At 37.9% G+C, this 25,015-nt stretch overlaps 1 protein-coding gene across 1 annotated transcript in view; it reads right to left on the reverse strand.

The window, feature by feature from the left end:
• Nucleotides 1-25,015, reverse strand: part of CFAP54 (cilia and flagella associated protein 54) — a 376,749-nt gene that overhangs the window by 292,238 nt on the left and 59,496 nt on the right. Inside the window, exons 16-21 of the mRNA XM_044679160.1 lie at nt 21,656-21,784; nt 19,327-19,456; nt 12,968-13,036; nt 12,735-12,850; nt 5,429-5,602; nt 716-808 (exon numbers count right to left, since the gene is read on the reverse strand). Of these exons, the coding sequence (XP_044535095.1) occupies nt 716-808; nt 5,429-5,602; nt 12,735-12,850; nt 12,968-13,036; nt 19,327-19,456; nt 21,656-21,784 (711 nt within the window). The remainder of the gene's footprint in view (nt 1-715; nt 809-5,428; nt 5,603-12,734; nt 12,851-12,967; nt 13,037-19,326; nt 19,457-21,655; nt 21,785-25,015) is intronic.

The raw sequence follows: 25,015 nt of genomic DNA on the forward strand, positions 1-25,015 counted from the left end.
GATGCAGAGCGAAAGGAGCAGAGCCAGAAGAACACTGTACACAGAGACTGATATACTGTGGTAAAATCGAATGTAATGGACTTCTGTACCAGCAGCAATACAATGACCCAGGACAATTCCGAGGGATTTATGGTAAAGATGCTACCCACATTCAGAGGAAGGACTGCAGGAGAGGAAACATATAAGAAAAACAACTGCTTGAACGCATGGGTCAGGGTGGACATGATTGAGGGTGTGGACTCGAAACTACCACACCAATGCAACTACCAACAATTTGGAAATTGGTCTTGATCAAGGACACATGACAAAACTAGTGGAAATGTGCGTCGGCCATGGGTGGGGGGAGTGCGGGGGGTGAAGGGGAAAGTAGGAGCATGAATCATGTAACCATGTTAAAAATGAACATTAATAAATGTTTGAAAAAAAATTCTATAAATGACCCCTCCAAAAAATACCCACCTATCTTTTTGTTTCCTGTAATATACAGGGTTTCCCAAAATCTTGGCACCAGTTTAAGCCTTAATAACTACACCAAGACTTTCTGTACAATGTACTTCTGGGATACCCTATTTCAAGTCACAATTCAACAGATGCCCTGAAGCAAAATGTGACCACCATACTTATTTCAGAGGGGAAAAAAAGACAACTAGTTTGTGCTAATAAGGCAGCATTTGGGGAAAATTTATGATATAGACAAGCACTGGCTTCGACTTACTGGTTCTCCACAGTTTAGAAGAGTATGGTCACTCAATCTTACTTTTTTCATGCATTTTTCCGCTCTACGCCCCAAAATGGTATACCAAGCGACCTAGAGGAAAAAGAGCCTCATCATATGCAATATAAAAAGGCTATTCAGTTTATTTCATTGCATTGCATTAAGAAAGAATGGTTTCCTAAATAAGTATGTCGTCAAGTTTCTCAATGAATTTTAAGTTCACAATGGTATGAACAATTTACCACATATCTCCATTAATTCTTAAGCAAAAGAGCAGATTTGGTGCTTGCTACTATGACTCATCTGGGTTCTGATTTTCTAAGAGGTTTTTTTTAAGCTCTACAGCAACACTAAAATGTTGATAACTCTGACAAGATGTCGACAGGGAGACAGGTTTTATCTGCAATCAAATGTATTATCTAACATATTACTGTTAAAATAGGAGACCTGCAGTGGCATATGAGCTGAGTTTTGAATGAGGATAAAGAAGGTGAAAGATAGAAGAATGGAACATCTATCAACCATGGTGGACACCTTGTGCAAATGAATGGATGTTAGAGAAGGCATGTTGAAAAGGAAGGTGGGGGGTGGGAAGTCAATAAATAGACTCAGAGAGATAAAAGATGAGAGATAGAGAGAGAGCAAATAAGTACCTTCTCCTTGGGTAGTACTATGCCCAGTCTCCCATTTCTCCCTCACCTCTAATTAGGCAGCAGATAACAGGAGCTCAGTAGAGGCAGAAGAAGAAAAAAATATGATGACGGGTGTTGACTGAGAAGTTGTTCCCTCTAGCAATGGCCTGCTATTTTTGTCTCTTTCTCCTCTCTAACCCACCCTCATCTCCATTAAATCTTAGACAGTCCCATTGATAATACTTAGACCTTAAGCCAAAAGACAGAAGGCCTCTAGCAACAGAAGGCTGATTAGTAGAGCTGAGATGTGGTGGATAGGGAAAAAAGAATTATTTTATTTTAAATCCTTACCTTCTGCTTGGAATCAATACCAAATATTGGTTCCAAAGCAAAATAGAAGTAAGAGCTAGGCAATGGAGGTTAAGTGACTTACTCAGAGTCACACAGCTAGGAAGTGTCTGAGGTAATATTTGAACCCAGGACCTCTCATCTCTAAGCCTGGGTCTCTATCCAATGAGCTACCTAATTCAATTTTCCAGTTTTCTTATAGAAAACTTAAAGGTTATGGTATCCTTAATAGCTATTAGATCATTATTGTTTTGAGTTTAAATTAAAAAACAAAATAAAATCCAAATTCCAGAATTAAAAGTCTCTGCAAAACAACTGTTCAAATTTTATCTAAGTAAAGTCTATTTATTTAAATCTACAAATAACAGAAGCAATTAGGCCACTCAGGGGATAGAGATCCAGGCCTAGATATAGGAGGTCCTGGGTTCCAATATAACCTCAGACACTTCCTAGCTAAATGACCCTGGGCAAGTCAATTAACTGCAATTGTCTAGCCCTTACTGCTCTTCTGGCTTAGAACTGATACTTGGTATTGATTCTAACACATAAGATAAGGATTAAAGAGGAAAGAAAAGAAAAAGAAAAGAATATTGTACTTTTATAACTTTAAAAATAGCATATAATTAGTATATTTGGAGAATTTTTAAATGCCATGTCATCTTTTTAAAAAATATGAATTAATTTACATAGATAAATTACATTTATAATTCCCTAAAATGTTTTATTTTGCAAATTAAAATAATTTAAGAAGAGACTTTGGTAAGAATTTTTTAAATGGCTGAATTCTAAAATTATAAAAATCCTCTACTTAAATAAACACATAGCACCATCTAGTGCTGTAGCTAAAGACTAATCATATTTTCTGAAATATGTAGAACCAGTATATATGAAATAACTAGATACTAGTTCTCAAAAGGAAAGAGTAAACCTTAGATACTTATACCTTTCTAAGTATCAAGAAACAAAAATAATGTAATGATACCATAATGACTTGAGGTTATATGTTGCTTGGCACCCTCCCTACCATACATCAGGCAGAGGTAGAAGCAAGATTACTCCCCACTCTGCACAGATTTGAAAGCTAAAGGCTTGAAGAAATCCAAGTGACTACAGAGATCAAAAACTTTAGTGTCCTCATTTTATTTTCAAACCCTTAACTTCTGTGTATTGGCTCCTAGGTAGAGGAGTGGTAAGGGTGGGTAATGGGGGTCAAGTGACTTGCCCAGGGTCACACAGCTGGGAAGTGTCTGAGGCCGGATTTGAACCTAGGACCTCCCGTCTCTAGACCTGACTCTCAATCCACTGAGCTACCCAGCTGCCCCTGGAATCCTCATTTTAAAGATAGGGTGACTGAGGTTCATGGAGGTTGTGACCATCCCAAGGGTACTCTCACCAGTAAATGGGGGAGAAAGTCTTTAAAGCTTAATCCACTGTTTTCTTCCACTCTTACTTTCCCAGGTGCTTTGAGTACAAAACCTTTATTATTTCTGTCTTAATATCCTCAGCACCTAGTCTAGGACCTGGCACTTAGTAGGGGCTTAATGGAATGATCAGACTACATTGCATTGTTGCAATGACTGAAACATATCCAACATAAATATATTATAAAAACTTTAGAGACGAGCCAATTGTCCAGATATAGTATTTCAAAATACAGTTGAGCCCCATTATTAAACATTAATTTTAATTCAATTCAACCAACTTTTATCAAGGACCTAACATTTGTCAATGTTAGGAAAGCTAGGTGGGGCTCAGTAGGTAGAGAGCTAGGTCTGTAGGCAAGAGGTCCTGGGTTCAAATGTGGCCTTAGATACATCCTAGCTATGTGATCCTGAGCAACTCCCATTGCTAGCTAGCCCTTACTGCTCTCTTTGCCTTGATCACTATCAAGTCTAAGATAGAAGGTAAGGGGATTTTTGTTGTGGTGGTGATTGGATTCTTTTTAACTCTTACCTTCCAACCTTCCATCTTAGAATAAACACTGTATATAGGTTCCAAGACAGAAGAGCAATAAGGGCTAGGCAATTCCAGTTAAATGACTTGCCCAGGGTCACACAGCTGGGAAGTGGCTGAGGCCAGATTTGAACCCAGGACCTCCTGTCTCTAGGCCTGGCTCTCTATCCACTGAGCCACCTAGCTGGCCCCTATTGTTGTTTTTTTTTGTTTTGTTTTGTTTTTTTAAAGAATCTACTATATCTAAAGTAATGCTAATACAAAAACAAAACAAAACACCCCTTGCCTGTGAGGACCTTACTTTCCACTAGAGATAATGTAATATGCATATACATAATCAGCAGCTTGTCCTGAAATCAGGAAGATTCATCTTTCTGAGCTAGATTCTGACCTCATACACTTACTCGCTATGTGATCCTGAGCAAGTCACTTAACCCTGCTTGCCTCAGTTCCCTCATATGTAAAATGAGCTGGAAAAAGAAATGGCAAACCATTTGAGTATCTTAGCCAGGAAAACCCCAAATGAGGTCACAAAGAATAAGAAAGGACAGAAAACAACCGAAAGACAACACCTAGTATAAAACGAAGTAGAGCACAATGGGGCAGAGAAGAAATCAGAGATCTCTAGGAATATTCAGAGAGGCAGAGAACACTATTACCACTCCAGGGAGAAGGCATCTCAGAAGAGGCAACCTAAGAGCTGAGCCTTGAAAGAAGATAAGGAAGCTGAAAGGTAGAGGTAAGAAGGGAGCATCTATCCACCATGCTGGACACCATGTGCAAATGAACGGATGCAGCATGTTGAGTTCCAGTCCAATTTGGTTGAACCATCAAGGACAATTATAGGGGGTGAGGGGGAATGGAATGGGAGGGGAAAGCAGATTGAAAGAGATGAACGATGAGAAATAGAAAAAAAGAATTCATGGGAGAAACTGATGAAAAAGGCAAGAAAGGATGGAATTCAGGGCATAAGAAGAAATGTTAGCCTTGGTGAGGAGAAAGGCCACCTCATCCTCTGAGAAACACAGAGAACAATGTTGGTGATATAGAGAGGATTTTTTTAACCTTGCCTTTTGTCTTGGAATCAATATGAAGCTTTGGCTATGAGGCAGAACAGGAAGGGCTAGGCAATGGGGGTTAAGGGATTTGCCCAGGATCACAAAGCTAGTAAGTGCCTGAGGCCATATTGGAACCCAGGACTTTCCATCTCTAGGCCTGGCTCTCAATACATTGAGCCATCTAGCTACCTCTATAGAGATGTTTTAAAATGTCAAAGAGATGAGATGAGGACCCTCGTCAGTTTTAAGGACTTTTTTCTCAGTAAATTAGAAAGCAAAGAGAGATAGAAATGGAGTAACAGAGAAATCGAGTCAGAACCTGAGAACAAGGGAAGAAAGCTCAAATGCATTCAGATAAGTCTACAATGATAAGTGTGACAATATCAGGTAAGTTGTTCTGCCCTCATATTGTACAACATTAAAGTCAAATTCTATTTTTCAGTTTTGAACCAAATATTGGTTATCGTGTAAACATGGCCCATCATTTCATTTAAAGGTGAGTATCTCAAACCTCGAGTATCTCAAATACTTGCATTCCACAAAACCTGGAGAGAAGCAGGATGACCTGAACCCAGGAAGACCTGGTTTTATGGCTGGAGCTGATATTCACCTAGAATCAGCAAACTCTTTGTTGGAAAAAACTTTGGGAACTAGATGAATAATTTTCATTATACCCACCAATATCTCTCCCAATCGGTACAAATTTATAGTGAAAGTATTACCTGTTCTCCACAAGAAAATGGAGCAGGTTTAAATGTCACTGAACAATGAGTTCTCGAAAGCAGTATGGGAGGAGAAGGAACTTTTCTCTGGGGGTGTTCAGCTTCTGTACTCTTCTCTTGTGAATACTGGTTTTTTTGCTCTGATTCAATCTTCCTAATTAAGAACAACGATTCCTATATTTAAGCACAAAAAATGAGAATATTAGTGTATTGAGCCTCACTTATATATATGGACTCCTCTTTTTTTGCAGGAGATGATCTGCATTATGTCTAAGTAGGAAGTAATACATAAAATAATTAATACCAGAGAAGGAGTTGGCTGCTTAAGAAAGTTAAGTATGAAGACAAAGTAGCACCTTAGCATCTGATGCATATATTTGAATTTGCTGCATGAATCATAGGCCTTAAAACTCTAAATGCTTTTATCTAATTCTTTGCATTTATGTTTACAGTTTCAGAAACATTATATTTTTATAAATACTATCCTTTTAAAATTCTAAACACAGAATAGGGTCTGCTTTTTTGTAGGTAGTTTTTAGAAGTAGTATCCTTTTAGTGTCTTGTATTCTTGTATTCTCTGCTTGGCATAAACATCCTCAGGCCCTGAAAGGCTAGGGAAGTGGGAACCATGGCTGGTTCTGATTTATTAGTACTTTTAAAAAATGTTTTATTATTTACTTATTTTTAACATTCTTTTACATTTTTGAATTCCAATTCTCGTCCTCCCTCTCTCCCATCCCATTCAGCCCCAAATGAGAAAGCATGCAATATATCAACCATACATGTGAAATCATATAAAACATGTTCATATTAACCATATTTCAAGAAAAAAGCAAGAAAAATAAAGAGAACGAGAAAGTTGTACTTCAATTTGCCCTCAAATTCATCTTTCTGGAGATGGATAGCATTTCTCATCATGGGTCCTTTGGAATTGTCTTGGATCCTTGTTTTGATCAGAGAAGCCAAGTCTTTCACAGTTGATTGTCATATGATATTACTGTTACTGTGCACTGGTTCTTGTCACTTCACTTTGTATCCATTTATTTAAGTCTTCCTGTTTTTTTGAAACCATCCCTGCATCATTTCTTTTTTTAAAAAACTTTACCTTCTGTCTTAGAATCAATACTATGTATTGGTTCCAAGGCAGAAGAGTAGTAAAGGCTAGGCAATGAGGGTTAAGTAACTTGCCCAGAGCCACCCAGCTAGGAAGTGTCTGAGGCTAAACTTGAACCCAGGACCTCCCATCTCTAGGCCTGGCTCTCAAACCACTGAGCCACCCAGCTGCCCCTTTGCATCATTTCTTATAACACAATGGTATTCCATCACAACTATGTGTCATAACTTGTTCAGCCATTCCACAATTGGTGAGTATTCCCTTGACTTCCAATTCTTTGATGTCACAAAAAAGGCTGCGATAAATATTTTGTACATATGGATCTTTTTTCTTTTTCTCTGATCACTTAGGAATACAGACCTAATAGCAGTACTGTTAGAACAAAGGGTCTACACAGTTTTATAGTCCTTTGGAGATAATTCCAAAATGTTCTCCAGGATGGTTGCACCAATTCACTCTTCTACCAGTAGTTCATTAATGTACCTATTTTCCCTCATTCCCTCCAGCATTTATCATTTCTGATAATTCTGTGGGGGTACCTCAGAGTTGTTTTAATTTGCCTTTCTCTAATCAGCAGTGATTTAGAGCATTTTTCATATGACTAAAGAAAATTTTGACTTCTGAAAATTACCTGTTTATATCCTTTGACCACTCATCAACTGGGGAATGGTTTTTATTTTTGTAAATTTGAAACAGTTCTATAGTCCATATTTATTTGAGAAATGGGGTCTTTATCAGAGAAATTTATTGAAAAAATTTATATTACATTATCATTTATGGTACTTTTTAGATAATATAGTTTCCTTACTTATCTTTTATTTAGGTCTATTTTTGTTTTTGCTTTGTCTGCGATCATGATTGCTCCCTCTGCCTTTTTTATTTCAACTGAAGCATACTAGGTTCTGCTCCAGCCCTTTAAATCTGTGTTATGTCTTTCCATTCCAAATGTGTCTCTCGTGAACAACATATTGTTGGAAGGGCTATCTGGTTCAATTCTTTCTTATCCATTTTAAAGATGACAAACTTAAAGCCTAGTGAGGTTACATGATTTTTTCCAGAGTGTTATAAAGAAAGTAAGAAGATCTAGGTTTTAGCTTTGCCACCAAATAATTGTGACCTTGGAAAAATCACTAAAGGCAAATCATTATTTTTACAAATGATTAGCAGGGGATGGGAGAGGAGCATGAATGGCATAAAGAGGGGAAAGGTAGCATCATCCTTTAAGTCTGTGTTATGTCTTTCCATTCCAATGTGTCTCTTGTGAACAACATATTGTTGGGTTCTGATTTCTAATCCATTTTGCTATCTCTTTCCCTTTTATGGGTGAGATCATCCCATTCACATTCATAGAATTAAAGGAGTATAATTCTTAATCAAAAGAATTAAATGTGATCATAAAAGACAAAAGAAGTCAATTTAATGTATAACATTTTAAAAGTTTTGCACAAATAAAATCAATAAAAGTAGAATTAAATTGTTATTCAATCATTTTTTGCATCTTGTCTGATTCTTTGTGACTTCATTTAGAGTTTTTCTGGCAAAAATACTGGAGTGGTATGCCATTTCCTTTGCTAGGTTGTTTCATTCATAAGGAAACTGAGGCAAACAGGGTTAAATGTCCCACAGGGTCCCACAACTATTAGGTATCTGAGGACAGATTTGAACTCAGGAAGATGAGTCTTCCTGACTCCAGGCCTAGAACTCTATTCACTATGCTACCTGAAGGCTGAAGCCGAAAGATGGGTGGTAAGAATAGGGAAGACTTCAGGAACTCAGAGAAAAATGTCAGAAATCATAATCTTTTCCAGCATGAATCTTTCACATGAAATGTTAGTTTTCATTGCAAAAATGTTTACTTTCAAAGGAAAACATTTGTTTCAACAGGAAACATTTCCTTAAAAAAAAAAAAAAAAGATGCAAATACTTCAAATACTATGGCCAAAAGAGGCATTTCCTTTTAGGCTGCTAAGATACTTTCCAAATGGAAGGAAAGGGGTAAGAGAGGGATGACATAGAAGCTACTGGGAGGGAAGCAGGAAGGGAATGAAATACTGAAAAGCTTAATGTTATCTACTATAAATGCTTTTGCAAAACACTATTTCAGTCAAAACACCAAAGCTTTTTAGGAGCTATCTGGACCTCTTCATAATGGCTCAGAGCATGTTTAAAAAATATAATACAGGATCTCCAGGAAGCCAAAGGTGATTACTTTCTTGTATTTTACATCCTCTTAAATCTGCCCAGCAGCTGAAACCTCCTCTGTGTATAATCTCTCCATTAGAATGGGAGCTCTTGAGGCCAGGGTTATTCTGACTTTTTTACCTGTATCCCTAGCACACAATGAGGAATTAAGGAACTTTTTTCCATCCCATTCTTAGTTGAACTAAAGAGGCATTCCCTTCATAAAATCAATTGATATACTCATGTCCAAAAAGGCAATTCAACATCCAAGACCAGCAATTCCTTAAAATATCAGCTCGATTACTTTTTTAAAATTCCTTTCTAGTCTGCTTAAATGATGGGTTTGTATTTTGAAATTTTGTTCCAATAATACAGTACAAATGATCAAATCTAATATGTTTTTGGAACAAATTTGAGATTTTACAACTGTATAATGCTTCCTTTACCACTTTCATTGATGCATGTTAATATTAATAATCTTTTACAGATTTTACAGTTAAGTACATCTATTAAATTGGGGAAGGGCTGCAGTTTGTATCCATTGAGGGAATACTCACACTTGTGAAATTACAGACAATTCAATTAATTGAACTGAGTTGAATTAACAATAAGTATTTACTATGTGCCTACCCTTTGTCCTAGACATCTTACTTGTAGGCATATAGACTGCAAAGAGGTGAAAGATAGAAAGTTGTCATACACAACAAAATAAATAATAGAATAATGAATTAAAAATTGTTAGAAGGCACTGCTGTGGTAGAAAAGAATTAGAAACAAAATATATTTCTAATAATTCATAGGGTACATGAATACAATAGGTCATATTTAATATGAAGAATTCAAAGAAACAAAGGAAGGCTTATATGAACTGATTCAGAGTGAAACATGGAAATCCAGGAAAAATGGGACACAATAGTTACAATAATGTAAAAGGAAAGAACAAAAACCACAAAACTGAATACTATGTAAATTATAACAGCCAAGAATATTATGTAGGCATCTCAAATTCAGCACTCTTTCCCCCAAAACTACAAACTCTTGTCAAAGGGACCAGAATACTTCTTGTTGCCCAGGTGCACAACCTAGGTGTCATCCTCTACTGGTTTCTCTTACTTTCTCTACATTGTCAACCGATTTCCAAATCCTGTACAGCTGTGTCCCAATTAGTGAAAATAATGAGTCCTATGAAGCAGTCCTCTTATTTGAATTTTCATTGAATGTTTCCATTGGACTGGAACAAATTACCATATTTCACATGTTATTTGTAACTTCAAATAGTACAAATTCGAACAATGTAGAAAACCATGAAATTTACATTGATGCAGAGAAAATGTTAAGCAATGTTTAGTATCTCCATTTTTGTCACTATTTGAACAAATATATATTGATCAAATGTTAGAAAACTTTCATCAAATTAAGAAAATTCTTAGGTATTAATTTATATGTTTGTTTTGCCAGCAAGTCCAAGTGTTTATCATGTGTTAAGCATTAAAACCTTCAACTTGCTCTCAGGAACTTCCTTAGATCCTTTATTAAAATGTCTAGTATGTACATGACACATCTAATTTGTATATATAACGTCTCTGTTATGGGGCAAGAGGAATTTACACAAAGTAATCCTTCAAATAATCACCCTAACAATTATGAAGGATGTATGACAAAGAATGTTATCTGCCTCCAGAATATTGGAGTCAGATGGAGATCAAAGCATACTATCCTCACATTAGTTTGTCTATTGTTTTATTGGGGGCGGGGGTTGGTTTTATCTGAGTATTTTCTTACAACAATGGCCAATATGGAAGTATGTTTTGTATGATAATTCGCATATAACTCAAATAAAATTCTCCAAGGGGTGGAGAAAATGAAGGGAAGGAGGGAGACGATATGGATCTTATAATTTCAGAAAACATGTTGAAAATTGTTATTACCTGTAAATGGGAAAATAAAATCCCTTTGAATAAAAAAAATTGCCCTATAGAACAAAGTGTTTATAAAGCAAATCCTACTTTCTCAGTAAATTCATTTACAAAAACATCAATGTATTTCTTTAGGGAAAATAAATCTTCCCCAAGAGTGAACTAGAAGAAAGAATTTGCTATTAGCATTTGTGGTATCCACAATTTGGAGGGGGAAACAATCCTAGAAGAGACCATTGTTAAGTCACTTTTCCTTCATAAAACACTAAGGTGAGATAGAACCCTGCACAATGCTCTCCCTGAACAATGAAGCCACTCCATTACTTTTTTCTAATATCTGTATACTTACCACCCCCAACCCCCTCTTTTTTTGGTCATGAAAAAAGTGCCTGGCACATCCTAACAGCCAAGTGTACAGAATCATCATAGGGTCTTAGAGCATCTGAAGTGGAAGGAACCTCAGGTTTCATTTACTTCTACTTTCTTATTTTGTGGATAAGGGAATGAAGGAGGCTTAGAGAAGTTTGCTGGATTTTTAGAGGTCACACAGGTAGGGAGTAGTTACAGGCAAAGTTTGGTTCAGAATCCTGGAATCCTGGATCTCAATTTAGAGGTTATCCCATTCTCTTTTCCACACTCACACCTTCCCCTCCTCTTCTTTTTGTAAGAGTATTTAACATACATAGCGAATATGGTCTATAAAAGCCACACTCTAACAGAGAATGCATTATTAACATCCTAAAAATACCATAAGATCAAAGTTTAAAGTTCTATAAAATTAATGACTTCTATGTTTTAGGTAAGTTTTAAAACTATGCATCTAGTTTATTTGTACAGAAAGATAACTATACTGGAAAAGTTGCAGCAATTGCTTACTCTATCGACGATGGTCTGAAGAATGATTCATATATCAAGGAAAGCTAGCTGCAGTTTCCAGAGGGATTCACATCTAAAACTTTCCACAAATGGGATCTAATTTCCCTTTCCAATATTCCATTCTCCTTGGCATACTCTACATTCTGGCTAAATCAGATGATTTACCCTTCCCAAAGTACTTCACTTCATACTTTTTTTCCTATACTTATGGTACATTCACTCATTTCAGCCCTCTGACATCCTATCCATCCTTTAAGGTCCAACTCAGATGCATCTCGTCTATTACAACTTCCTTGATCACCTATGAGAGGATTTCCCCTTCCTCTGAAATCTCATGGTGTTTAGTACTTGTTTTTTATCTCTTTCTGTGAGTAGAAAACTGCCCACCTGACTGATGTCTGTCTAATGGATTTCAAATAGAGAGGGCAATTAATTTATAATTTGGCCCCTTTCTACCTTTCCACTCTTCTTATACCTTACTACCTCCTCCATTCATTCTTTGATCCAGGGATACGGGTACCCTTCCTGCTCCTTACCCAACACCCTCCACCACCCAACTGTAGGACTTTTTACTGATTGTCCCCTACACCTGAAACTGTCCTTCTCCATTTCTACCTCTTGGCTTCCCTGGCTTCCTTTAAGGCTCAGCTAAAATTCTGCCTTCTGCAAGAAGCATCTCAGTTTTTCTTAACTTTAGGATGTTCAAAGGGCAGGTAAGGTGGCTTAGTGGATAGAGAGCCAGACCTAGTAATGAAATTTCCTAGGTTCAAATCTAGCTTTCTAATATGAGCCTAGGCAAGTTGCTTAACCCCAACTGCCTAATGCTTAATGCTCTTCTGCCTTGGAATCAATATTTAATATCAATTATGAGACAGAAGGTATAGATTTGTTTAAAAACCAGCATTTTCCCTCTGAGACTAGCCCCAATTTATACCATATAAATCTTGTTTATGCATATTTTTGCCTTCATCTCTTTTATTAGCTTGTGAGTTGTAGAAACTGTTTTCTTGTTTTATTTTCGTTTGCTGTTGGTGGATTTTGTTGCGTTTTTATTTGGTTTTGTTTTATTTTTCCTCTTTCTTTGTATCCTCAGGACTTGGGCACAATGTCTGGTATATAGAAGGCGCTTAATAAATGCTGTCTGGCTTGACCATAGTAATATGAAATGGTATGAAACATTTAAACTTGGACTGAGTGAAAAAGAACGTGTTATTCTTACCTCCAGTAACTTATTGACCTGAGAGTCATCTTTCTCAAATAGTTGCTGAGCTTTCATCATTAAGAAGACTGATTTGGATAACTCATTCTTATTGATTTTGCCCAGTATGTAGGATTCTGTAAAACAAAACACTTGTTTCAAATGGGATCAGGTGAAAATAGTCTTCTATCAAAAATGGACCAATGTCCTGTTCTCCTCTCTATAATTGGTATCCAATTGTGTCCACATTTTACCTGTGAAATGACTAGTAGTAGTAGTTTCTTCTTCTTTGGGATGGTCAGATTTGGGAGAAGAATTCCAAGCTGAAAAAGAAGACAACTTAACATTAGAATTAGGTCTGTGTCTGAAAAAGTAATTGTTTGCTCTAGCAGGCTTCTTAAAAATCACAAGGGTTATGCCACATGCCCCTTTGGCAGTCTGGTGAAGGAAGCTTTGGGGGCTCTTTCTTAGAATCATGTTAGAGAATGCGTAAAATAAAATATAAAGTGTTACAAAAGATAATTACAGTAGTCCCTCACTCTGTCATGGTTCACTTATCGTGGCTTCATTGTATCGCGGGTTTTTTAAAAATATATATCTAATTCTGGATCACCGAGTTTTCGCTATATCACAGGATTTTACGGATGAATACCATACTGTACACAATGCAAATGCAGTTCAGCACACTATTAGATGATGGAATAAAAAGAGACCAACCATAGTGCTGTGTTCTATATCCTGGGTGCTTATTGGCTCAGTGGCTTTGGTCTGTTTGCTCTCCCCCTACTTGGCAGATTTTTACCCATCATGGAAGTCTCTGGAACATAACTCCCACAATAGGTGAAGGATCACTGTATGCTGAAATACAATTATCAGGGCAGCTAGGCAGCTCAATAGATAGAGAGCAAGGTCTAGAGATGGGAGCTCCTGTGTTCAAACTGGCTTTAGACGCTTCCTAGCTATATAACCCTGGCCTACTCTTCTGCTTTAGAACCAATACTTAGTACCAAAGGATAAGAGGAAGGAAGGAAGGAAGGAAGGAAGGAAGGAAGGAAGGAAGGAAGGAAGGAAGGAAGGAAGGAAGGAAGGAAGGAAGGAAGGNGAAAGGCTTTTCTTTTTTCTTTTTTTTTAACTTCTAATTTCTACCTTAGAATCAATACTGTGTATTGGTTCCAAAGCAGAAGAGTGGGAAGGGCTAGGCAATGGCAATTAAATGACTTGCCCAGGGTCACACAGCTAGGAAGTGTCTGAGGCCAGATTTGAACCGAGGACCTCCTATGTCCTCCTATGTCTGGGCCTGGCTCTCTATACATTGAGCCACCTAGCTGCCCCAAGGTAAGGATTTTTTTTAATAGTAGCAAAGATACAGAACCATACTGGCATAGGGAGTTTCCTTGTCCAGGAGTTCTATTCCCTCTATCAGTGAAATTACAGATCCAATCCCTCTCCCTATGCTCTATATCTGTGACAGCGAACCTATGGCATGCATGCCAAAGATGGCACACAGAGACCTCTCTGTGGACACATGAGCTATTGCCTACCAGAATTAGTCACTAGAAAGTCAGAGCTAGGGAGGAGCTACTCCCTTACCCCTCTCCACTGTACCTCCCTAGCCCTCTCCCCAGCAGCCCGATAGAAGCTCTTACTCTTTCTCCCCTGAATGAGGCCACTCCCACCCATGTCTGGGGTGTGGGGGTGGGCCATGGCACCCAGTCTGGGGGGTGGGGCATGCAGCAGGGCATAGGATGCAATGTCTAAAAGGTTCACCATCACTGCTTTATATCATAGCTTTATGCTAGAAAAGACCTAAGATCTCCTGGAGCAATCCTCTTGTTTTATAAATAAGGTTGTGACATGCCAAAGGTTACAAAGGGAGTAAAGGACAGATCCAAGTTCCCAACCCAGGTGCCCTGACTTAAAATGCATGACTGGTCCACTGTCCCCAATGCCTCAAAATAGAACGTCATCATGAAGACAACTACCCTCAGCAGAGCACGCTGGGGGCTTAGTCAAAGGAATTAACCGCTCAGTGTTCAACTTGTCTTAAGGCAGCTGTCTTTTAACTTCCAAAAAAAACATGGCTATTTTTGCTTCTTTAGCTGTTTTACCCAAGCCTCTCTGACTGCTGCCAAGAACAAAATCAGCCCAACATGGGAAATAATAAGGAGGAGAAGAGAAAATCATGGTTCCCAAAACTGTTAAGGAAGGGGGCAGTGGAGGCAAATGGATGACTCAGTATCATAGTTCAAATTAACAAGGTCATATATATTTTATAATAAGGGCTGTGTAATAAAAACCAAAGTGGTTTATAATTCCAATCCCTTTTCTATTGATGAGTAATTTGGGAGGTGCTAAGATATCATTTCACCAAAGACTGATTTCCATTTACTTCCCATTTTCCAATATATGCGATAATGAAGGGTGCTCTCAGGACCCAATTTAAGCCTTGATGTAGGTATTATCTATACTTCAAATCCAGAAGAGTTTTCATGGGGAATGCTATACAACCATTCGGGGAATCACAGCTGCTTTGAGTTGTACTGTTTTCAAATTAACCAGCATGTGATTAAATAAATTGTAATGCATGTCCAAATCTGACAAAGTCAGTCTCAAACCTTTAACAGAAAGTAGATCAGAAGTCTAATCAAAGTGGATTCTTCAGGGCTATCCTCTAACTATTCATCATTTTACAGTAGAAAAATGGCAGAACTATATGAATATAAGAAATGGAATCCTGCAGAATGAGTAGAATGGCCTTGTCAAACATAACCCAACAAAAGATTTCAGGCTTGAGTATTATTATTATTAATAACAGCTAGCATTTATATGATGTGTTAAAGTTTACAAAGCAATTTACAAATATTGTCTCATAATCCTGGCAGATAGATGACACTATTAACCCCATTTTACAGATGAGAAAAATTGACTTTTTTAAAAATCCTTTACCTTCCATCTTAGAATCAATACTGTATATTGGTTCCAAGGTAAGGGTGAGGCAATTGGGGTTAGATGACTTGCCTGGGGTCACACAGCTAACAAGTATCTGAAGACAAGATTTGAACCCAGGACCTCCCACTCTAGGCCTGGCTCTCAATCCACTGAGCCACCCAGATGCCCCCATCTGTGCTATATAGATGTTTAGTCCCTTTCCCTTTACTTCCTATTGTAATTGCCATTACTCTAAGTCTTCATTACTACCTAGCTGGATTCCAGTAATAACCTTGGAATTAATCAAGTATTTATTAAAGTCCTTCTATGGGCTTGTGCTCAGCACTAGACCTAGAAGAGACAAAGAATGAAGCAGATTATTCCTTCAATGAGCTTACATTCTACTGGAGAAGGCAATATGTATATGTGTAACTATATAGCAAATAAAGACATAAGTACCAGAAAAATGGGGGAGGAGGAAAAGACACCAGGAGCCAAGGGGATGGCATGCTATTTTTCACTCTGTTCTGTGTGGTTTGTTTATTCTTTGGCCTGTGTTGTTTTTTTTTCACAACATGACTAATATGGAAATATGTTTTTCATTTACTACACATGTATAATTTATCACAAACTGCATGACTTTTCAAGGAAGGGGGAAGGGCAAAGAGGGAAAGAAAGAATGTGGAACTCAAAATTAAAAAAAACAAAACAATAAATGTTGGAGGGGGCAGCTAGGTGGCTCAGTGGACTGAGAGTCAGGCCCAGAGATGGAAAGTCTTGGGTTCACATCTGGCTTCAGATACTTCCCAGCTGTGTGACCCTGGGCAAGTCACATAACCCCCATTGCCTAGCCCTTACTGCTCTTCTGCCTTGGAACCAATATACAGTATTGATTCTAAGATGGAAAATGAGGGTTAAAAAAGGAATTTAAAATTGGGAGGGAGGGAAGGAAGGAAGGAAGGAAGGAAGGAAGGAAGGAAGGAAGGAAGGAAGGAAGGAAGGAAGGAAAAGAAACAAAGAATTCACATAGAAGTTGATGCTTGAGCTAAGCTTTGTAGATAACAAGAGACACAAAAGAGGCAAAGGGCTTCTTCCCACCTTGGGAAGTTTTGGAGGTAGTCTCTGCTCCAAGATCCATTCTTCATATATCTATTAAGTTAATCTTCTTGATGCATAGGTCTGAACTTACCACATTTTCATTCAAAATCTTTTCATGGCATCCTATTTTTGTTGTTGCTGAGTTTATTTAGTTATGTCTGACTTTCCATGATCCCATTTAGGGTTTTCTTGGCAAAGATACTAGAGTAGTTTTTACATTTTTTACACTTGAAGAAACTGAGGAAAACAGAGTTAAGTGGCTTGCCCAGGGTCACGCATCTAGTATCTTAAGTTGGATTTAAATTGAGGAAGATGATTCTAATTCTAAACCCAGTGCTCTATAACCACTGAGCCACCTAGCTTCATCCAGTATATCTACTTTACATTTTAAAATGTGCTTTCCTTAGAAGTAAGTGGAGTGAGTAATGAAATTATTATTCTTCCCATTTTGACCGGGTAAGGAATCCTCAGCTCTGAAAGAAGTGATTTGTCCCACATCACAGAGCTGCTGTTCAAACCAAGGTCTCCTGACTCTAAGTTCAATGCTATTTCCCCTCTATATCACTCTCTCTAAACATATGAAATGCCGTCACACAGGGAAGGAACTTTATTACTTCTCAGATCCACAAGGGAAAATCAGAACCAAGGAATAGAAGTTAGAGGGAGGTATGTTTCCATTTAATTTGAGAAAGGAACTTATTAATGATTAGAGCTACTAGAAAATGTCCTTTTCTCATCCCACAGGTCTTTGGGCAGAAGACAGGTAGATGAACACTCACTAGAGGGGAGTCCTGGTTTCAAATCTGGCATCAGATTCTTCCCAGCTGTGTGACCTTGGGCAAATCATTTAACCCCAATTGCTTAGCCCTTATCGCTTGTCTGTCTATCTATTCTAAGACAGAAGGGAAGGTTTTTGAGGGGGTTTGGTTTTGTTTTGTTTTTTAAAGAGGCATTTGTAAGCTAACTGTCTTCTCAGCCCTCACTTCCCAGGTCTGATTCACACATGCCTCAAGTGGCCCTTCTCTCTATGCTGGCTACGACCAACCATGCTTCACTTTTACTGCCCAGCCAATGTCCTGCCCACCACATTATTGCTACAAATATACCCTCCTCTTCCCTGGCTTTCCAATTCCTTTAGTTTTCCAAACCAGAGCCCTTTTCCTTGGCCAAAACTACTTGTCTATGGTATCTTCTATTAGAATATAAGCTGTGTGGGGGCAAGAATTGTCTTGGTGTTGGTATGAATATCCCCAGAACTGAACATGGTACTTGGCACACACTACACTTTGAAAAACTGCTTCTTTATTCATTCATTTGGTAATATCACAGTCAATGGACGTTCTGGATGTCTTCCTCTTTCAGTAAGACCCAAGAAGCTCATGTTTCTAATAATCTGCTATAACTCAGAAAATGTTACCCATTTATTTAATGCTATTTCCTAGTTCATTGAATATTACCACAAGATTTATTCAGGGTTTAAAATACTATTATGAATGAATCATTAATAACTCGCTCTAAAGGTGTCTTCATGCAAATCAATTAAATTATAATTCAAATCAGAGAAAGAGAAGAGAAAAAAACTATTAACATTTAGTCCCCTATGTTTTAAAGGGGAAAGTGTTAAAAAAGAGTTTGTTGAGAGCAGCTGGGTGGCTCAGTGGATAGAGAGCCAGGCTTTAGTCATGTGTAAAGGGAACCCCTTCCTCCCAGGGTCGTGAACTTTCTTCTAGTCCGAACCATCCCATGAGTGTGGCTGGAACGCTCCAAACAGAGCTCCCAGGTTAAGAGGTCTGAGAACATGACCAGGACTAAGGGTTACCGGGCCGGGCCAGAGAGACTTGGATAGGTTCCTGAGAGGTGACAGACCAGCTCAGAGAGACGGGCAGTGACGTGGAGAAAAGGGCTTTTATAAAAGAGGAGACCACAGAGGTGTGAGTTTGCTGGGATTGATTCTTCTACTCCATTCAGTTTGATGGCTTGGGCGGAAGACACCCTCATGGGCTGGTAAGACTCTTGCACCAAAAAGACTGCCAGACTTCCATGTGGAGACTGGAACTTTGTTGGGGAGCGAGCTGAAATTCTATAGATCAGACTTTAGAGTGGTAGGCTAGGAAATAAATTTTCTACTTTCTTCTTTCCTTATTACTTTCTCATATTATATTAATATTAAATTAAATTATCAAAAGCTACTATCATCCTCGTGATTTAAAGAGTTAATTTTATAAATGGCAACCACAATAATTTTTTTACTAATATTATTTAACAAAATCAATTTCTAAATATTGCATGTAGCATTTAATTATTACATATTACATTTATTTTCATTATTAGAGTCAGGAATACCTGGGTTCAAATCTCACCTCAGACACTTCCTAGCTGTGTGACCTTGGGCAAGTCACTTAACCCCAATAACCACTCCTCTTCCTTAGACCTGATACTTAATATCAGTTCTAAGACAGAAAGTAAGGTTGTGTTTACTTTTTTAAAGGAGGGGTGTTAATAGATGGCTTCCTTATTAAACTACTTCTAGACTTGAACTTGATCTAGAATTGCTTCAGCAGTTAAAGTTACCATTAATGACTGATACCTTTGAGTTGATCAATGAGTGTAACAGCTATCCGGTGCTGAGTCAAAAGGAGTTCTAGATGCAAGTCCATCATGAAACTATTGTCAGTGATTGGCTTGCCGGTGGATCCACCTTCTGTTGGAGGCATAACCTTTTGTCCATTTAATTCACATGTAAATGAAAGGAAAATAGAGTAATTCAAACATTAAAATTGAGCCCAACTCTGACATCTCAAGAATCAGATCTAAAAGTAAGGACAAAATCATTCTCCCTAATAAATGCCTCTTTCTTCCCAGAGTCAGTGCCTAGAGAAATTGTGAAATGGACCAATTCTGCCTTTTTGAGAGTCTCTCCTCTAAGTGGCTTTTTCTATTGGTGGTCTTGCTCCCCCACCCTTTAGTATCTCATGCCTACCTTATTTTCCATTCTCACTGTGCCTTCTTCTCAGCTAGTAACCATGAATCTCCCCAAATTGTTATTAGTTGGAATAACAGAGGAAGTATGGAGTAGCAGAGAAAAAGCTAGAACATAGAGGATCTGGTGAGTGTTGAGAGAAGGGAAAAGAAGAAGCAAGAAACATCTAGAATTTTATTTCTTGTTTCTTCCCATAAGACTCTTGCGACAACAGCTAAATAGAGGAGATGTCTGCAATAAATCATGAACAGGAACCTATGAACAAAAGAACAAGTGCACTTGGGTAAGCAAAGCTAGATGGCAGAAAACTTGTTATCAAAAAATTAAATCCTTTGATTAGGAAATCCCAATTCAAGAGCCCCTGTGAATCCCTGGTGAAAGGAAAGAGTAGTATAGACAACTGGTTTGTCATGGAATCCAGAACCATAGAGAACCAAGAATCTCAGCTCCAGTAGGTATATAGAAGGAAAGGCCATAGTCCCGTGACCTACAAAGTCTGGGTACATATTTTTCCACCAAAGCCAACTGCAAATTTCAAGCTGCTGAAGCAGAATCAGGATGGTCTCCCTTTTGGAGGAGAAGATGAAAAGAATGAAGAAATGTCTCTCTACTCCCTGCTTAATTGGAGAAGGGTCTTGCGCCTTCAGAGAATGAAGGAAATTCTTCTACCAGAGAAAAGTAAATGGATCCACAGAGGCAGATGGTAACCCAAACCTGTGTAATAAGTTTGGAGGATGGAAAAGGGAGACCCAGAGAAGGAAAGAAAAAAGGTCCATTTGGCTAGGCAGCAGGTTCAAGACTCTTCCTAAAAAGGATAAAACTGGGATCTGAGGCAGAAGCAGCTTTTCCTCTTAAGCAGCTGAATGGTATAGTAGAAAGAACCAACAACTTGGATTCAGAAAGACCCAAATTAAAATCTAACTTTAGATAATTAGTTGTGTGACACAAAGCAAGTCACTCATCCCCATTTTATAAATAAAACTGAAGCTAAAGGAGGTTGAGAAAAGAATATCTCATAAGGCCATTGCAAAGGTCAGAAGAGATAACATAAAGTAATAAGATGCTTTGCAGGCCTTCAGTTGCTATATAAATGCTAGCTACTGTTACTGATATTAAACAGAATGATAGTGGGCATCCCAAAGGCCCAGCAGGAAAAGGGTCAGCTCTTATTGGTCAAAGTAGGAAACAGGAACACTGGCTGGCTGGAAATCCCTTCCTGAAGGGGAGAGAGATAATCAAAGATGGATCTGATACAAGAAGCATCCTGAGATGTTACAGTCCATGGAGACTCTGGAAATCATGTGACTGAGAAGAAGTCTGTGAACCCAAGGAACTTTGTCCAGGAATTTCCCAAGGCTGGTCAAACAACATGAAAACTGTTTTGATAGTTTTTCTTATTTCCTTCAAAATAATTTTATCCTTCTAAAGGGAGAGAAACCAACAAGATAAAAGTCCTACTCCAGATCTGATTTTCCCCAACAAGGAGAAACTGACTGCCAGAAGACAAATAATAGAAACCTTGGGGTGAGAGGGGGAAGAAGGGAAAATGCTTGTGTTAGAATTGGTTTTAAGGGAAGAGAGGAAACCTGGAATAGTTTAACATACATTTTAGATGTATTTGAGGAGGACTGGTTTCAAAGGAGAGTTGAACTCCCATTGATATTTTCTATAGAAAAAGTCAACCTGAGAAACTCTCAAGGAGAGAAAGAGAGAAGTGGGGGGTGGTGGGGGGAGGAAGAAAAGGCAGAGAGAGAAGGGACAGAGACAGGAACAAAGAGAAGGGCAGGATGGGGGAAGATGGTGAGAATGGAGAGCCATGATCACTTCAAAGCACACCACACAGGTAAGTGGCTGCCTACTCTACGTACATGTGAAATCGACCTTAGTTCTAGGTATGATTAAGTTTTTTTCTAATTGGCAATGCATACAGTCTTACCTTGATATGACAATGGTCATATACTGATTTTCCATTAGGCAATGTAGTTTTGGTACGGTATAGCCCCATCACATTAATTGCCTTCTCAAGAGTTTCATGAGCCAAAAGTAACTGCTCTTCAGGTGTTTTCTAAAAATGAATTTAAAGACAAAGTATGTGGATAAAAATGAAGTCTGAGTCAATCAGATGCATAATTTTGGAAAGCTTCTTAAAGTAAATGGGATGAAAGCTTTAAATATAAATTTAATCCCTAACCAAAGATAAACATTGAGAAAATTGTATTGAAAACTTTGCCCTTATTTAAGATTTAATGAAATAAGAGTTGTTCACAAAGCTGAAAATCATTCTCAAAATAAGAAATGCCAGGATTTTTTTCCCCAAGAGAAATGAAGTTTTTCTTTTAAAATGTTTATCTCGGGGGCAACTCGGTAGCTCAGTGGATTGAGAGCCAGATCCAGGTCCTGGGTTCAAATGTAACCTTGAATGATTCCTAGTTATATGACCCTGGGCAAGGCACTTAACCCCCATTGCCTAGACCTTACCACTCCCTGCCTTAGAACCAATACACAGTATTGCTTCTAAGACAGAAGGTAAAGGTTTAAAAAAATTTTTAATCTTATTTTGACTTATTAATTAGGTTTTTAATTAGTTTAAGACAGAGCTGAAATTATATTTTGATTTATTTGATTTTTATTAATTTAATTTTATATCAATAAATATTTACTTAATACTTATTAATTAATGATTTGTTAATTTATTTATTATTAATTTAATATTTAATTTAATTACTTTTTATTAATTTATGAAGTCCTTACTGTGTGCTAAGTACTCTCTTAACCTCTGGGCTTATAAATACAAAAACAACACAGTCACTGTCCTAAATAAGCTTCCAAGGAGGAGATTACACAGATAGGGGTGTGCTGATTGAGGAGGGATTCTTTTGTCTTGGATGGTGAGTGGTGCAATAAAGGGATCTACCCAGGGACATCCCGTCTAGCAGTAATGGCAATATTGATTGGACTATAGTTCCAGAACTGGAAAAGAAGGTCCAAAGAGTGTTATCATTGGCAGTAGAGAAGAAATCCATGAAAGAAGAAAGTCAGCCACGGCAGTTAGGAGATGAGCTAGAGCAATGATGGGCAACCTTTTGAACTTGGTGTGTCAAAATTCACCAAAAAAACAAGCATAACTCGGGCGGGTGTCACTTCAAGAAAAAAACATAATTTCACAATATTTTTAGTTTAAATAACAAAAATGTATAATTGTAATATATAACTGTACTTAATAAACCAAAATAGGTAAATTAATATAGGTAGAATTGTCATCTATAGGACACAGAGTGTCTACACTACACTACAGCAAATGTTTTATCCTCGGCATGCGGCCCCAGACTTCTCTGTATGTGGCTGCGTGTCATCGAAAATGGCTATGTGTGTCAGTGCTGACACACGTGTCATAGGTTTGCCATCACCAAGCTAGAGAGAAACGCAGGTAAAGGGAGGCCACCTGAGCTTCCTGTTCAACAGATATGTGTGGGTGTGTGCGTGGGTGGGTGGGTGTGGGGGTGAAGCTCCAGGAGGACACCCCAAGAACAGAAAGAACATGGGGTCCTAAAAACCCCAAGATGAGAACTGCCTTGCCTTCAAGTTATCTCTAATCCATGTGCCTTATTACTACGATAGTCTAGGTTTATACTCACTCTTCCCACTGATTCTGCGTTTGTGGGAGAATGTACCCCGGTTTTGTGGGAAGAACATTTGGTAGCTATCTTTACTATGCCATCTTAATAAATGCTTTTGCAGTGACCCAAGTGACTGTGTCTACTGACTGACTATTAAAAGAAAATTCACCAGTGGGAGCTCACCAGAGAACACTATGATCTTAGCAGTGCAGGCTCATGAAGTACTCTTGCAATCAAAGGCCAGAATTGACCTCTGGGAGTTGCAGAAGGACGTAGCTCCCAAAGGGCTTCTACATAGGAAAACTCAGATGTAATTTTGTTGTTGTTGTTGCTATTTAGTCTTTTCAGTTATGTCTGCCTCTTCATGGCCTTATTTGGGGTTTTCTTGAAAAAGATATTAGAATGGGTTGCCATTTCCTTCTCCAGCTCATTTTCAAGATGCAGAAACTAGAGGAAATAGGGTGAAGTGACTTGCCCAGAGCCCTATGACTAGTAAGTCTCTGAGGCCAGATTTGAACTCAGGAAGACAGGGCATATAATAAGCAGGACTACTTAGAATTCCCAGTTCCCCTAGAACAGGAGAGTCAATCTCATGGTTAGTAGTCTAAGTACAGCCAGAATCAAATTGAAATGTAATTTGGGAAACATGAATCATGGAACCATGGAAAAATATTGTAAAAAAAAAAATGAAAAATAATGTGATAAAAGTACTAAAATAAATTAAATTTTTTTAAAAGAAATGTAATTGGGAAATATTTAACTAAATAAAAATATATAATTAAATAACATAATATAATAGAGATGTTAATTTGTGATTTCCTTAAGTCAACACTCAGGCTGTAGGGAATGACACCAGGGCCTAGAGTAGTGATTCCCAAAGTGGGCACCACCGCCCCCTGGTGGGTGCTGCAGTGATCCAGGGAAACAGTGATGGCCACAGATGCATTTATCTTTCCTATTAATTGCTATTAAAATTTTTTAAAAATTAATTTCCAGGGGTGCTAAGTAATATTTTTTCTGGAAAGGGGGAAAAAGTTTGGGAACCACTGGCCTAGAGCATTGAAAAAAAAAAAAAAACCTTACCTTCCATCTTGGAGTCAATACTGTGTATTGGTTTCAAGGCAGAAAAAAGAGTGGTAAGGATAGGCAATGGGGGTCAAGTGACTTGCCCAGGGTCACACAGCTAGGAAGCGTCTGAGGCCGGATTTGAACCTAGGACCTCCTGTCTCTAGGTCTGGCTCTCGATCCACTGAGCTACCCAGCTGCCCCCACACCTAGAGCATTTTAACCATGACAATCTATATACATTTTAGGGCTATATTTATGGATAAAAGAATGCACAGCAATAGAGAAAGTAACTGTTATTAACTATTCTTAAACAATAAAGGAAAGTACTATCATTAAGTAATAAAGTAAATATTATGGCAATAAACTAACTTATTCAGCAAGTGCATTTACTAAAGAGAGACTGGCAAGTAATTTTTTTAAAAGGAGAAAAATTAAACCTTATATATATGCCAATAATTATTCATAGCTAAGAAGTTTCCTATATCGATGAAGAAAAGAAACCTAACCCATTTTAATAATGCTCAATTAATGATATTTTGATAGATTTACAGCAATCCCAGAGTCCTGTATCCATTTTAAATCAACTAATCCCTGTGCTAAATCTCAGTTCT

The sequence above is a fragment of the Gracilinanus agilis genome, chromosome 5 (assembly GCF_016433145.1).
Source record: "Gracilinanus agilis isolate LMUSP501 chromosome 5, AgileGrace, whole genome shotgun sequence".
NCBI classification, from domain to species: domain Eukaryota; kingdom Metazoa; phylum Chordata; class Mammalia; order Didelphimorphia; family Didelphidae; genus Gracilinanus; species Gracilinanus agilis.